The sequence below is a fragment of the Abramis brama genome (assembly GCF_963993115.1).
Source record: "Abramis brama genome assembly, chromosome: 9".
NCBI lineage: Eukaryota > Metazoa > Chordata > Actinopteri > Cypriniformes > Leuciscidae > Abramis > Abramis brama.
This window is the reverse complement of record NC_139971.1, coordinates 29,637,607-29,654,613: the sequence shown is the minus strand read 5'-3', so window position 1 is coordinate 29,654,613 and position 17,007 is coordinate 29,637,607. Positions and strand designations below refer to the sequence as shown.

General features: G+C 37.0%; 1 protein-coding gene across 1 annotated transcript in view; it reads left to right on the top strand.

Moving 5' to 3' along the window:
- The window catches only part of tspan9a (tetraspanin 9a), an 84,187-nt gene that overhangs the window by 46,765 nt on the left and 20,415 nt on the right, over positions 1-17,007 (top strand). Inside the window, exon 2 of the mRNA XM_084124400.1 lies at positions 14,927-15,157. Within this exon, the coding sequence (XP_083980526.1) occupies positions 14,927-15,157 (231 nt within the window). The remainder of the gene's footprint in view (positions 1-14,926; positions 15,158-17,007) is intronic.

The window sequence follows — 17,007 nt, the reverse complement described above, 5'->3', positions numbered from 1 at the left end:
ACGGTGGAGGTCACCCTCCATATCACATTGCTGGATGGGCTTCGGCATGGACATAACTACCAGGGCGGACACGCATGAGCTCATTCTATTTCCTACCTCTTCTTCTGTGATGGCCCTATTATACTTCATGAATAGGCCCGGTGATTCATACAATACCTCTGCTTTATGAAAGCCATCCAGATACGGAGGAGTCTCTGAGGCGTGAGTGTTGATTGACAGTTACTTACAGTGATAGACAGGCTCCAACCTTATTGTATTTTCACAGAAGTGCCAGAATAATTAGCATGTTACTAGTAAACTGATGGGATTGTGTCTTGTGAAGGCGCATGAAATAGAAGAGGGACTTTCTTCCATTAGTCACTGCTTCTTTTCAGGTCAAAGGTGAGCAATGGTGTGTCTGCTGGTGGGGAGAGAAGAGTACATGACTCATGCCAGGTCTAATGAGAAAACTGTATGTGGAGGCAAATATCTTCAATCACATGCATGCATACACACATAGAATATATCTATTTGCTTATCCAAGCTATGCCATTTGGGAATTAATATAGATTTCCGCCTGAAATAGAGAGCATGGGAGGAGAGAGAGAGTGGGATGCTAGCGTAGTGGCAGAAATTCAGTTTAAATATTTGAATGCAAGTCTTGCTCAAGGACTTCCTGTTTCTTCACATAGAACAGTAAGGGGATATTCTTAAGATAAAATCAAAACATTGAAACTTTATCTTCGTACACCACAGCAGAGTTATTTTCCTAAAGATGTTTTTTTGCTAAAGCTTGTTTGTACTCAATGGATGAAAGTGTTATTTCTGAGGTGTGTTCATAGGACCTTGAGGCTGGTTTTCATGGAAAAGTCGTATTGAGTTGGTATTATTGCTGTCTCAGCATGCTAAGCATTCCCTTAGCACCCGCGGCAGCATTAGTGCCTCATGCATACAGATGGAGCCGCTTTCGCTTGGTCTGTTTACTCTCAAAACTGATTACCTGTAAACTAAAGCTAGTTTTGTGTTCACATAAGCTAAGTTATGACCGTTGAATTTTATGTTTGCGTACACCATCTTGATTCATAGCCATAGGCAATTCTCATTTCGTCTTTTGCTAATGCAAAATTTTATTAAATCATCTAGTGGAAAACGTCATCATCAACTAAGACTAGTTGATTAGCAGACATTCTGTTACCATTTACTCACTCTAATGTTTTTCCAAACTTGTATGACTTTAAACATTAAATATATTGTATTTATTTATTTCTACAGTGAAAAAATAAAATAAAAAAATCAGTCAATGTGTTTTGGTGTTCGTCAATGGGGTCGAAAGTTGGTTAAAGGGTTAGTTCACCCAAAAATGAAAATTCTGTCAGTATTTACTCACCCTCATGTTGTCCCAACCCCGTTTTCACGATTCTGACATCCAGGAAATGCAAACAACTGGGAAAAAAATCGAACATATATTTTAAAATGAGGAAAATTTATGGTGACAATAAAAACAGACATCGCATAGGGCAAAATGCATAACATTTTAAGAAGAATGTACGCTATGCAAACATACTAGTTTTATATAATTTGAAACAGCTACTGTAGCGGGGAAGATGCATGGGGATTCATTTGTGTCATTTTATTGTTTTGTTTAATTTTCTTTGCCTAAAACCTACCCTGTTGAGACAGTAATACACAAATGTGTATACGTCCACATTCAAGCATTACAGTGGGCTTTAACATCTCACCCTTTTACAGCAGATTTAGTTCACAAACAAACGACAGTCATGACCAAAATACGATTTTCATTTACAATAATCAATCCTAAAATTCGGCACTAGTATCTAGTTTTTAGTCATGCGCACACTCAAGCTCCAAGGATCTCCCGTTATTGGCTCATTTTGAGTGAATTAACTGGAGACTTGCTCTGACCGGATCATTTGAGTTGTTGTTGACTCGAGAACAGCTGCAATCGCATCAGTCCAATTCACGAATGAATTGTTCGGGGCAATTTGCGAACCGATTTAACAAGTTAATTGAAAAGAATCAGCTCGTTTACGAATCGGTCGCTGCCATCCCGTCTCGGAGCAGGCGACGAGGAACAACATGTTTTAGTAAATGTAGTGGAGTAAAAAGTACAATATTATGCTTTAGGATGTAGTGAAGTAAAAGTAAAAGTTTCTCAAAATAAAAAAATATGCTCCAGTAAAGTACAGATACTTGCACTTAAGTACAGTTTTAAAGTAAAAATACTGTGTTACTGCCCAGCACTGGAAAAAAAAACAAGTAGCTCCAACCTCTTGATTCGACTGACTGACTGAAGTCTGTTTCCTGCTTAAAAAAAATACAAAAAAGAGACAGGCAGGGAGTGAGAGAATGAGGTTTGTTATATGCAGCATGCATGTCAAATAGTGTCTGCCAGGACAGTGTTCGCTTGGTGGCGTGAACGATGCAGGAGAGACAATTAGTCTGAAAAACACACTGTGTAATGTTGAAAACATGCTGAAGAGCAGTCAACAGTGAAGCTGAGGCTTGTCACATTGATGCTGGCAAGAATTCATTGTCAGTGTGCGTCAGAACAAGTTCATGTGTCGCTCATTTTTGGAGAAATAATCTCTGTAATGTTATAACAAGCGAAGGTGGATGCATTCTCGATTTAAAGACTAAAGACCTCGCTAAGAGTCCAAGTCTCTCAAGAATGGAAGGAAGTTGGCTACTACATGCCGTCATGCATAGTGACTATTGATTATGCTGTATGTCTTTGATAGCGGATTTCCTCTCATTCCAGGGAAAGAGAGATCAGCCTTTAGCACTTAAGCGGATGTGCATATTTAGCAGCTCTGTTCCTGTGGGGCTGTGTAATGGTATGATATGCAATGCTGTGTTGTTCTTGTAGCTGCAGGGGCTATTTGTGTTGCATGATAAAAGCCCATAAATATATTTACATCCTGTTGGCATGTATGTAGAGCATGTAAGAAATACAAAGCACATCCATCACAGCTTTGAATGATTTGCGTTGAAATCATGGGCGTCGGAACCATTGTATATGGGTGGGACAAGACCCACCCACTTTTTAAGACCAATGATATTGGACCCACTCACTTTTACATTCAGCGCATTTGTCTGTTCGCTTTTCAGAGCGTCGTCAGTGAAATCCATTCCACTTGAGGAATGCCCTAATGAATTAAACTCCATTTCCGCTGAACCACTACATTATATTTCTCAATGAGCCGCAACTGACGAAAAAAACGCCCGTTTTACCCTTCCAGTCAAATATTGTGTTGCAAACATCAATAACAGCTTTAAGTTGTCAATGCTGGCAAATGACTATGGTATCAGCAGGTTAATCCACAGATAGCTGTGCATTTAATGCACAATGTGGAGGCGAGTTTAGTTTACTTATTAAAAGGCATCAGAATACATGAAATGGCATTAGTAACATTTTTCTGGGGGAGGACCCACCCACTTTTTTTTTGCTTCCGACGCCCATGGTTGAAATATATAACACGTTGAAATCCTGCATGGACGTAGTACTGCCGAGAGGATTAATATAATAGCTATTTTAGCATTGATTTGAATTCCATCCGCTTAGGCCTCAAGTATGTTTGTATTTTAAAACTCTAGTTGCATGAGCGTAGAGTACTCTCTAGATGTGTCAAGATGGAACTTGGGTGGGAAATTGAAGTACTTCAAATGAATACGTGAGCGGAATATTTCATCACCTCAGCTTCGTAGCACTATAAAGCCAAGGTGAGCGAGTCCAGCGCACCTCTCTACCACGTTCTGATTAAATTTCATCACCACGTTGGCTTCAGATGGACTTGACAGGTGCCAGTCTGCTTCAGCGAGTCAACTTTTTTCCAATAACATTTTATTTTCTCTGTGACCTGGTGGTTCAAACAGTGTTTTTGAATTAGAAATGAACTTTGAAACCAAAAATGGTTGCTGTTGGCACTAGTGGGAGGATTTCACCGCTGTGAGCTCTGCGTCCTTCAAATGAATCAATGTGAAAAAGCTGACTGTTTCCTGCTCATGACTATGTCAGTCAGACGAGTCAGAAATGCTAAGTGAAAAGGAATACAAAATATGCATTGGCATCCTGGCTCCTCCAAATCCCATCCCGCATTTTAAGTTTTTGTGAAGCACGGTTCAGTTAGGTCTACGGCTGCAGACTGCTAGATAACACACAGTTCTTGAGAGTGAGGTTGGCAGCAGGTCTCAGATTAGAAGATAGATGTGCACATTGTGTTGCATAAGGGAAGAATTCCAATAACAAGAGCTGTTCCTCAAACACAAGAGCCTCTGCCATGATAAGACCCTTTATTTATATAAAGTTTAGAATTGCTGTTGCTGTTCACAGGAGTGAGACTGTTGTGGAGGGGTTAACATGCCGTAAGCACTAATGGTCGACATCTAAACTCACTAAAAACTTTTACTAATAACCTGTTGCTACACACACAGTCATTATCTCACTGCAAGAACTTTTTCATGTTGAAGTTTGAACGTAGTAATGTCCGTATTGCAGTTGTTCAAGAAATAGTTCATCCTAAAATGGTCATTTACTCACCCTAGTGTCATTACGTGCCTGTATGACTTCGCTTAGCTTCTTATTTACTCTTCCGTAGAACACAAAATGAGATGTTTTGCAGGATGTCCTGGCTGCTCTTTTCCTTGCAAAGAAGTACATGAGACATTGGATTGGTGAGCTCCAAAGATGACAAAAAGTACCATACAAGTCTTCTGAAGCCGTATAACTTTGTGTGAGAAACAAATGAAAATTTAAATGGTTATACTATAGTTTTTTTATATATATATATATATAGTTTTTTATAGCAATATATAGTTTATTATTTATTCCCATCTGTCATAGCTTTAATGTCTCATTCCAGGGTTATTTTAGTTTTATATTTTTAATTTAGTTTCTGTCAGTATTTTACTTGTCTTAGCAGTTTAGTTTCCACTCTATCCATGTGGGTTTTCTATTTTGACTTTATTTCAGCTGCCACTAACTGGTATCATTTAAAATTGAAAAGTCTAGTGTTATTGCTACTGTATGGAGTCGCATTTTCATTTTTAATGCAGTTGGGTTGTGGAGGGTTTTAGGTTTTATATTGTTTTAATATTTTATTGTTTTATATTATATATATTTTATTATTATTTTTGTAGTCATAATTTCTTTATCTTTTCTTTTTTTTTTTTACAATTTGTTGCATCTTGTGTCAGGCAGTACTATAGAGAGTTATTTCAGCTCTGTAACTGTGCTGGATGTGTCCTCTGCCATTGTTGGTCCTCTGAGTCCAGTACTGCTCATGTTCCTGGGCTCTTTGCACCCATATCTGATGCTCTTCTGTGCTGGCTCTGCCTGAACATCCCCTCTGGTTTTTCCAGGTCTGTGTCTCTTCCTGTGATGAGAGTGCAGCCTTTTCAAGGCCGGACAAAATAATGTTTGCTGTTTGTTTGCCCAGAGCAGCAACATCTGTTTGTCTTGGGGACCCTAAGCTTTATAACTCTTGTAGCATTTTTTGATGGTGTGTTCAAAGCTTTTTAAAGTTTGGCACACATACAGACACCTGCAGTACCAATATTTATTTTATGAGACAGTGAGGGGATTAAGAGTATTCCTTGTGTATTGTGCCATATATATATATATATATATATATATATATATATATATATATATATATATATATATATATATATATGTATATATGTATGTATGTATGTATATATGTATGTATGTATGTATGTATGTGTGTGTAACCCTATATATATATATTACTTGAAATAAACACAAGCTTTTTTTCACAAGCTTCTGGAAGGATTGTTTTGATAGTCATTTGATGCACACTACCGCTGAAAAGTATTGGGTCGGTAAGATTTTTTCTTGATTTTATAAGAATTATCTTATGCTTACCAAGACTTTATTTTTTTGATTAAAAAAAAAATGTGTTAAAACTGTAATATTTTGAAATATTACAATTTAAAATAACTGTTTTCTATTTTAATATTGTAAAATATAATTTAATCCTGCGATTGCAAAGCTTTATTTTAGCTGTCTTTAATGTCTTTAATTCTTTAATGTCACATGATCCTTCAGAAATCATTCTCAAATGCTTATTTGGTGCTTAACATTATTAGCAATGTTGAAAACAGTTGTGCTGCTTAATATTTATATGGAAACTCTGATACATTTTTCTTTGAATCTTTATAAATGTCTTTTCTGTCAATTTAATACATCCTTGCTGAATTTATATTAACCTCTTTAAAAAAAAAAATCTTACTGACCTCACATTTTGAAAATATATTTATTTATTTATTTCTTTAAAAAAAATCTTACTGACCCCAAACTTCTGAATGGTAGTGTATATCAGAAAAAAACTGATTTTGAGCTTCCATTGACAGTTAGTGGATCTGTATGTTTTCCTTAATCGCTCAGCTTCTATATTCGTCTACTTGATCCTAAATTCGATCCATAATTAAAGAGCCTGTAGTCCTCGTAAGTATTCTATTGAGCTACTATAAATCAGTGGAGCAGAGCAGCACAAATTAGCCAATGGTATCTAATAGTTCCCCCCCCCCTCCTGCTCCAATTCCCTTTCCTTCTCATCCTCCACTGTGAGAAAGTGAGTTGTGGTGGCAGGTGGCAGCTGAGAGAGCCGGCTGCTGATTGGCAGGGATGTTCTGATTGATTTTGAGTCGTTGAGCCCATTTAATGTCAGATGTGAGATTCAAGATAAATATTCGAAAGCACCAAGCTGGCACCAAGCTTCAATGAAACTGGCGTCGCTACAGTCTTTCTCGTTAAATATTCTGTTTGTGTCAGAAAAACATCACATTGCCCAAGTTGGTTTGTGCAAATCATATCCATGTCATTGAATACATACACAAAAACACTCAAACTGTTTTTTAATGTTTAAAAATGGCACACAGCAATTTTCTGTCCTCGTGACATGTAATTTCACTCCTTTATGAAACTTTAAACTGTAAGTATTCCTGTTTAATCTTCTACAGTGCATCTGTGGGCTTTTAAGGCTCACTACTGATTCTCTTCAGCGGTACATTTTCCCCACATTTCAGCTGCATTATTCACTGTCAAGCTTGTCTTTGAGACACTGCGATGGAAGACCTGACTCTCTTCTTCACCGTGGGGGGACAAACTGTGCTTTGTGGAAGCAACGGGGGGTTTAGTCGAAAGCAAAGACAATGTGAATTTGTCATGACTGTTTACAGCTGTTTTTTCGTTTTTTTTATTAGTTTACTAAAACCACTCATGTAGGGAGCCAAGAGAGACAGATCAAGTTGTCTAGGCTGGAAAGCGGAGAACAGTCACAGCTTTCATCATGACTGAGACGACAGGATGTTATGGTGCTCATTAATTCTCCAATAATTGCCCAAAGAAGCTGCAGGCGGCCCTCTGAAGAGCAGCAATTTGGAACCATCATTCTTGGCTTTGGTATCTGTAGGTTTGGGCTTGTCCGGTCCATTATATTTTAAATTGAAAGTTTCAAGTTATGATCCATTCTGATTGACCTCCTGAGAATTTCACCTCTGGGAACCTTCTTGAAAAGTTTTTGACTAACTCTTAATTTAGAGCATAGCAAATGCTGACCCATTCAGATATAGTTTAATATTGTATTTACATTTATGCTTATGCATTTGGCAGATGCTTTTATCTAAAGAGACTTGCAATAAATTGAAGGTATTAGTTCATGCATTCCCAGGAAATCGAACACAACACCTTGGTGTTGCTAGCACCATGCTCTAGTGTGTGTGTGTGTGTGTGTGTGTGTGTGTGTGTGTGTGTGTGTGTGTGTGTGTGTGTGTGAGACAATCTGGAACACACTGCCACACACTCAAAATAATAAGCTAATGCAACATTTTGTCAACTTAATTTGTCGTCAAATTGAATTGTGTGCAAACATTTTTAGCATCTTTTAATTATCATCTGTTCATATTGTTTAATTGTAATTCTACTAAATTAAATATTATTTCTTGTATGCTACAAAATATTATCAGTAGACAAATTTTAGTAAAAACATTTTTTTAAATGTAATGGTTTTATGTGGTAGAACAAGCAGTAATATTGTTTTATTATTCATAATGTTATATTTTATAATTTATTTATACTATACATTTTTGGAAAAGGCTCAATTTCCTTGTATAAAAACCTTTCATCAATTTAATTAAGCTCATTGAACATTTTTATTTTCTAATGCATGACCCCTCTGTATGACTTTAGAAATCTGTGGGAAGCTTTGCTATTATAGAAGATAAATGGCTGAAAGTTGTTTATATCTCATCCTCTCAAGCTAAATCTGTTTTGTCTATCTGCTCAGATGTGAGATTTGATTATTTAGACTTGGCTTCTTATTAGTATCCATTCATGGCATTCTCGGAGATGGATGGCAGTGGCTTAACAAATGGAAGGCAGAGATTGATCGCTCTTTTAGGACAGTTTCATCACATCATATGCTCCATCTGATCTACTCATGGTATCAAATACATGTTTGAGTGTCTCGAATCTCTTACACTGATATCATATCAATTTAATTCTGTATCCCAGTTATCACTGAGACATTACAGGACTTGGTTCTTTCTGTACAGACAGTATACTTACACCCATTAATGTGATTTAAAGCTATTACCTGATGCAAGAAACTTTCTGCAGTCTATTCCAGCAATAAAGGGCCAGCGGTCATTTAAGCAGTATAGAGCCGCTCAGTAATGGGGTATCATTTCCCTCCTGGTCCTGAGTGCATACCAGCCTTTTTGTCTTCATTACAATAGACTGTTTTATTTTAGTGTAAAATCAATGACAGCTAACTGGCTTCTTAAAGATAGGCCCGCAACCCCTGGTGAAACTCTCTTCATTTTTCTAAACCTCTCTCTATTTCTCTATCTCACCCTCTATTTCTTTTTCTCACCCTCTTATGAAGAAGGTTATTAATGCTCCACATCTGAGAAAATAAACACATTCATTTAAAGCGAAAAAATGCCAATCAATATGTATTGAATGAGATTTTTCCTTTTCTGTACTTACCAACTTTATACGTCTTGGTTTCTCTAATCTTCGTCAGTATGCCATCCATGAACTCTATCTTAAACCATTTTTTTTCAAAAGCCACCAGCTACTTGAAAATGTTCTGGGTTAAATACAAGTTAAGCTCTATCAAAAGCTGCTGTGACTAATGTCAGTTGACTTGTCCTGCGGTGTGATATGCTCCTATTTTAAACTGCATTTTGCTAATTATTTTATTATATTCTTTATTAATTTTTTAATTTATAGAATTATTTTGTTATTACTCATGCAGCTTTTATGACCTCATATCACATGAAATATTTGTACTTTCTAAAAATCAGCTGTCGCACCACAGGTCCATTTAAAATGAACTAATGAAGAAAACAGATACTTAAAAGATTAAAAATGTTATTACTTCAAAGACATTTTAACTTAAAATTGTTTGATTTTTTTTATTTTATTTTTATTTATATATATAAATACATAGAATTCGTTTTTCATTTTTTAATTAAATTGTAATAATTTGACTGCCACAGATTCTTTTCTTTGATAAACAACAGCGTGTCACAGCAAGTTTTTCTTTTTTTGAGCCTCTGGAACATTGCTTTAATGTCCTTCAAAAACGCACATGCACACCGTTTTGAGCTACTCCAGGGCTTCTGTGTCCTAATAAATCGTGAAGACGAGTGGGTCAGAGTGATATAACCTCTCATTAACGCTGGTTTGCTGGACAAACACACTTTGACCCCCTTCTGAGGCAGAGCATGAAAAGGTCAGTCGCTCTCTCTCAGTGGACATATAGGCGACTTTCTGCCTGACGCGTGAGTCACGTCCATCACTGGACTGCAATAAGATTCAAGTTGCATGACTGCGTGTGAGTGAGCAGGTTTCTGCTGCAGTTGATAAAGTGGTCAAAGTGATGGGATAAGGTTCTTGCTCAGCTCCTCAGCTTTCCTGAAGAACTCGTTCCATAGTTTCAATTACACTGACCTTGAGTTTAAGGTACGTGCCTCTTTGCAAACCCCATTTATCCAGTCGAACTGAGTCGTCTCTCAAAGCTCCAACCCTCATGTTCTTTGACAAGATGCTGTCCTCCTAAACAAACTTTCAGAACTACCATACCTCACCTTTTTAAAATTACACACTCTGTGTTCTCTCCACCCTGTGGGAAATGTGAGGTGAAAGGCAGTGTGTTTAACCATCCGGTGTTTATTCCTCAGGGGCTCTGCTTAAGGCACAGCAAGTTGGATACGGCATTGTGAGACAGGCTTCCCATGATAAATGTCCTTTCCGAGACACTTTGTTTACTTGGGAGTCTGCAAACTGCCATGTTGGCTTTCAACTCCAGCAACAGCTTAGCGTTAAGAGTTGTGCCGCTGTAAATATAGCAGCGCTTTTAAAACAAACACTCGCCATATAGAGCGCCCAAACGTGCACATCCACTCGAACCTTGAAGCACATTGATATACTTAGGCACATTTTGCATGTTGCTTCTAATCCAGTGAAGCGCATCTGTTGAAAATTTTGCTTTGACAGTGAGATGCAAGGCTTCTCCCACACATATTCAGAAGTCTAAGATGTAGTGAAATACCAGCGCTAAGGCAGCGTTGAAGCGGTGTCTGAGCCTCCAGCTTTAGCTTGAATTGTGACTGACACCTCCATCTCCAATACAGCAATCACTCATTCTTATGTAAATTATAAGATTCAGTTTCCTCATGAATATATACCATATACAACAAACTGTCTATGTGAAAAACAAGGGCATATATTGCACATATAGGGTACAACGGGACTAAAGGCACATCTTAAGAAAAAATTGCTTTTCACTACTCCCGTTGTGTATGATTGCAGAAAAAAATATTTATGTTTTTATTGAACATTGATGAAGCAAGAGATTTTGTGTGAAAATACATTATAAAAGTGGTTTGTTTGTTTAAAAATCGTATAAATGTATGAGGTGGCAAGGTGGTCCTTTTGCCCCACACACGGTGTAAAAGGCACGAAGTATTGATACAAATAATTTAGCTAAAATAATGTTTTTAATAATGTTAAGTTAATACTTGTTCAAAATAATCACTTTAGCAAAGTTTGTACTATGTTCAGCTTATTTTGATAAATAAAATAATTATCATGCCTTTTACCCCAAATACCATACTTTTTCAAATTATTCCATTATTGAAAAACTGTTGCTTTGATTACCTTGAACAAAACTCAAAATCATTTACAAGACCTTTGTCTCAAAATATATTCAATAATTTTATCGATTCTCCTTTGCTACATAAATCTGCAACATTTTTAAAACATTAAATATTAGATCAAATTAGCGCAGAATCAACTTTGATTGCTGTTTGCGATCAGCCAAATTTCCACGTGCATCATCAAAAGCAGTTGTTAAGAAAAGGGCTGAGCTGAATTTTTGTGCAATCTAGTGGTTTAAAAGAGAAAATAATATTACATTATATACAAATAATGTAATTTTGATGTAGTTTAACTGTCCACACTAAAAGGGCTAGTGGTTAAATAACTGAAGCTGTTTTAAGCAGATCAGGAGGTTACGAGAATCTCCATTTCACATATTCATGAATATTACTCTAAATAAAGTAGCCCGAAAGTCTGTGTTTGAAATATTTCTGTCAACAGTTCAACAGAAGTGTAACAGGTAATTTCCCCTTAATATTTTGTTAAATTGGTGAAATGCACAGTTGTAGATGTTCTCTCCCTGTTTTTCTTTTGTTTTCCTCACACGACTTTCCACTTTTTTTGACATTTGACAAGAGATTTGACATCTTTAAAAAACACAGTGTCATTGATTTTCTGACATCTTTCTCTGTGTTTTTTTTTTTTTAAAGAGATCCTAAAAAATACTAAACAGAAGAGCCAAGAAAAGATTCTTGAAATGCTAAGCTCAGTTGGGTGTTAAATTATTAAGTCTGTCCAGTGAGTTGGTCCAAAAACAAGACAGAAACTGAAGCAAGATGCCCGAATCTTCCAGTCTCTCTTTCTCTCATCCTTTTTTTTCATCTGAGACTCATTTGAGAAGAACAAAGCCTCTATTTATGTGTTGAGGCACACACTCAACACTGCTAATGCACCATTATAAGGCACTCACGTCCTTTTCCTGGGCTTTCAGGACTTTGCTGTAGCGCCGAGGGCACTTTTTACTGTCTTTCTCTCAACGCTACACCTCGACCCCTGTCTTTTTCCCCCCTCTAATGTGTTCTCTCACATTCTGCCCCTGCGTTTCACCTCTGCTTCTTCCTCGATTTTTTTTATGTGATGGTACAGGCTCCCGTTTCAATCACAGGAGAGGTTTTACAAATAAGGTAAATGAGTTGAAATTGCCTGAAGGATGGTCGTAGGGGCCGGTAAGCAGCATGGTCGATGTTTCCATGCGTGCTCTGACTCCATAAACGTTTGAGGATGTTTTAAGCAGTGCTGAGGCTGTAGGACCATGCCAATGCTAATGACCTTCAGTCACTGTTACACATATAAATTCTGCATGATGGATGGACATGAAATGGCTTAGTGATTTGAAAAACGGTGTTGTTAAATGTAGATTAGTTTGTTAGCTTAACCCTCAATTGTGCATTCCCATACAGAAATATAGAGCTCCGGCAAACTTCTAGTGATAAATTTGCACATTTTTCAAATGCAAATGAGCTTTGTGGTATATTGCTGCAACATAATGTATCAAGTGAAACAGAATATTTAATATGGGGGGAATAAAGGGGAAAAATGTAGGACTTTGTTTAATCCATTTGGAAAGTACTGGATTGTGAAGAATGTTCTCTTTATTATATTTTATATTTTTATATAAATATACAAATATTTGTAAAAATTAGGTTTTACCCTGTATTTATATGGATGTTGTAAATTTAGTTTAGTTAGCTTAGAAAAGTGCTATACTATTATTATTATTTTTTTATTATTATAGTCATTTTATTTAATTTAATTTATTTGTATCAAAAAAATAAAATATATATTTACTGTATATATTAAATTATATTTTTAATAATGCATTAAATTGATCAAAAGGGACAAAGACATTTGCAATGTTACAAAAAAATCTATTTTTTTTTTTTTTTTTTTTTTTTTTTTTTACTTTATATTCACAAAGAATAATGAAAAAAAGTGTTGTGGTTTCCATACAATATAAAGCAGAACAACTGTTTTTAACATTGGCAATAAATTGGTAGTAAAATGTTTCATGAGCACCAAATCAGCATGTTAGAATGATTTCTGAAGGATCATGTGACATTGAAGACTGGAGTAATGATGCTGAAAATTCAGCTTTGTCATTACAGGTATAAATTACATTTTTTTTTCAAACATATTAAAATAGAAAATAGTTATTTTAAATTGTAAGAATATTTCACAATATTACTGTTTTTACTGTAATTTTTGTTCAAATAAATGCAGCCTCGGTGAACATAAAATACTTATTTTAAAAAATCGTATCGACCCCAAACTTTTAACTACAGTAGTAGTATGTAATAAAAAAATACAATTATTAATAAGGTAAATAGAATCATTCTCAAAGGGTTGTTCTGATACAATCACACAGTATATCTTGATGTCTTTTCACATTTTTGAACACATATGTATGTGTGATTCACATCTTGCAGTGTAGTCTGGACAAAAGTGATGCAAACTGCACAAGAGAAATTGAAACCAACAACACAGATTTGCTCCCATTTTTGTCCAATTATGAAATTGTGATCCATCACGTTGTATTGAATTGAACATAATGTATCATGATCTGTGTTGATATCCCTCACAATCTCACTTTCAATAGCATCAAAATAAAAAAAGTAATCTATTTTAAGGTTTATAGAGGCTGCCTCTACTCTACAATTTGCTGCTTCACACGGTGGACATTGATACATCGCGTTCTCCATGTTACATTAGTGCAGTGCTGTTTCTCACCACCCAGGGCATTAAAAATGGCCCTCTCCCTCAGGCTAAAGTTCTCCCTCACCAAACAGAGCAACAGCACCCACTTTTAACCTGCCAAGTGTGAGATACACACAGGCTCTGTCTCTCACAGAGTTCTTTATCACGCCTGTGGTGGGAAAGGTTCTCGGCAGAAGAGCGTGCTGATAATTTCAACCACCATGACTGATGGAATTTGTTTTATTCAGTCTCTTACCCAAATCCCTTTGCTGCTTCAATCTGGAAGGCATTGTCAGGCAGGCAACCGCCCGTTTATGCTTGAAAGCGAATGAGAGCATATACAAAAGTGATTAATTATTTACTTCAACTAAAAAAAATGAGGATACAACTGTCTGGTTTGCTTTAATCGCCGTTGTGCCGCTAGTCAGTTGTCGAACATGCTAACACTTCAGCGACAAACGCTTTCACACTTGGGAGACACTCTTGATGCTTTTTGATTTGCCGTGTGGCGCCCGCCAATTTATCAGTGCTGGGTGCGATTCCTTATTCACGAGGAGATTGCTTTGGATATTCCAATAACAGCGAAGGAAATGTCAGTCGTTCCTTCCTGCCCTTATCACAGATTGATGAGGAAAACAGCCTCTCCTCTCAGCGTTGTCAATCAGAAACCCCTGTGAATACTACAAATATGCCAAAGCAGTCACGCAGCTGGACTCTTGTCTACACACAAATGTCAATGGACAGTCTGTGTTTCATCAAAAATGACGGTGTGGCCCTCAAGGGACAAAGTTTGCATGGTGTGCGCCCCCTAGTGGAACCTATTGGCATGGAAAACAGTATCGTAATTCACTGTACTATTCTGCTGATTATTTCTTCCATTGGACCTCTGTAGACTTCGACGAATGTCTGCACGGGATGGAAAGCTACGTTTCAGTAAATTTTTGTGGTGCATAATGAATGATGTTTTTCAGAACGACAGCTTTCTCGCTGAATCGATGTTCCTGAATGCATCAATATCTCATAATCTGTTGTTTCTCTCTGCAGTTGTGTGGCTGTGGGCTGCTGGGAGTTGGAATCTGGCTGTCTGTGTCTCAAGGCAGCTTCGCCACCTTCTCCCCCTCCTTCCCTTCCCTCTCTGCTGCCAACATGGTCATCGCCATAGGCGCCATCGTCATGGTGACGGGCTTCCTCGGATGCCTGGGTGCCATCAAGGAAAACAAGTGCCTGCTTCTGAGCGTGAGTTATGCCACACCTACACACTTTTACATTCCCGAAGTGTAAAAACACTCTGGTACCTGAAAAAGAATAATGCATTCATTTAAGGTGTATTAACATGCACTCAATGCATTCAAAATAGTATACTTTGTAATCAATTGCATGCTCTTTTGAATAATTTTAACCACAATATTAGTATGCATTGTAATAACGTTTCATAGTTGTGTAAGTGTGTAATGCATAAGAAATTGCATTAAAGCACATTAAGTAGATATGAGGTATGAATAAAATCATTCATTTTTGCAAAATGCACACTAATCTGTATATTCGATTTACAGTTTCCTACATGACTGTGCTAGTTTCATGTCTCTTGTATTGGTCTGCCGTCTCTTTATTCTCACATAAAACAATCATTTCAGCCAAATTAACATTTCATGTCCTTTTATTTATTTATTCAGCGAGTAGCCGTGTAAAAAGCAGGATATTGTACAGCCGGATAGTCATTATCCCAAAATAAGCCCTGTCAGGATGTGAAGTGAACCATATTATGCCTTATGAACAGTTTTTATAATGTATTACATACAGGCTTAAAGTAAACTGTTACCAGAGAGATTTGTTAATTATCTGCATTGCCAAATAAGTCTCCTGATCGCACTCAAGGCTTTCAGTTCAGAACTAGAGTTAAACCACATGCCTCTCTATTTTCCCCTTTGTTCTTCTTTTTGACTTTACTCTCATTCTCACTTTCTCTCTTCCCAACACCACTGATCATTCTGCTAATGGGGTTAGACACAGTCTAATTGAATAAGGTTGTCACTCTCCATGCTTTTCTGTCATATACAGGATTGAATAATGTATCCGTCATCTGTTTTGTATTGGGACATTGAATACTGTGTTATATGCTTGTGGACGCCTTGTATCCACTTTTACTGCCATAGAAACCTTGGCAACACAGTGAGTCTCATGAAAAAAAATATGGAAGTAGTAGTTGCAGCATCCAGCAAGCCACTCTGTTGTTGTTCCGCACAGAAGTCATGGACCACAATTATTGGTTATCGTTACAGCAGGTTCTGTCGCCAAAGATATCTCCAAGAAACGTAAACGTGACGAGTTTTGGACAAGAGGAGAAATAAAACAAGGATCAATTGTCTGTTTGACAAGTCTGGTGAACAAGTGTATGGCAGTGTAATTAAATACAGTACTGCAAATGCTGTGAGTACGTTCAAATGTACTTTTAGGATGATTGTTTTGAAAATGTAAAACTGCGCTGCATTACTGTGCCATTTAATTCAACAAATAAAGCGACATGTATGAGTAGTCATTTAGCATTAAACATTGCGTTACTTGCGTTAATTCAATAGAATTAAAAAACGTGATCAAACGTAACGGTTATATTTCATTACCTCATCCATGAATATGATTTGTGAGTCCCGTCGGATTGATTTCCATCGGCAGTGGAGGTGAAGACGACAACTCCCATCATCTAACGCTCCTTCACAGTGTCATCAAGCCACACTTTTGAATATGCAACCTCTAGTGGCGAAAATTACATACTGTGCCTTTAACTGTAATTTAAAAAAAAATTACGTTTCATTCAGTTCAAGTGAAGGGAGAGACGCTTAGAGAATTCATAACTTAGTCAAGCCCAGAATCATCATCACCATTCCTCCTTATCATTACTTTTTAATGTCAATCTCCAGTTCTGACGGTTCCCTAAATGCCTATTAGATAGGACTGGTGTAATTTCGAATGGCCTGACCTTTAAATTCCGTTATCTGTGCTGTATATACGCTGTGTCCCCAGCTCTGAGGGAGACTGAGACATCAGAAAAAGATTTTCACATCTTTGGGTTTGAGATCTAAGCAGCTGGCCCCATGTTTCCTGGATGTGGTGCAGCGCTCTCTTCTAGG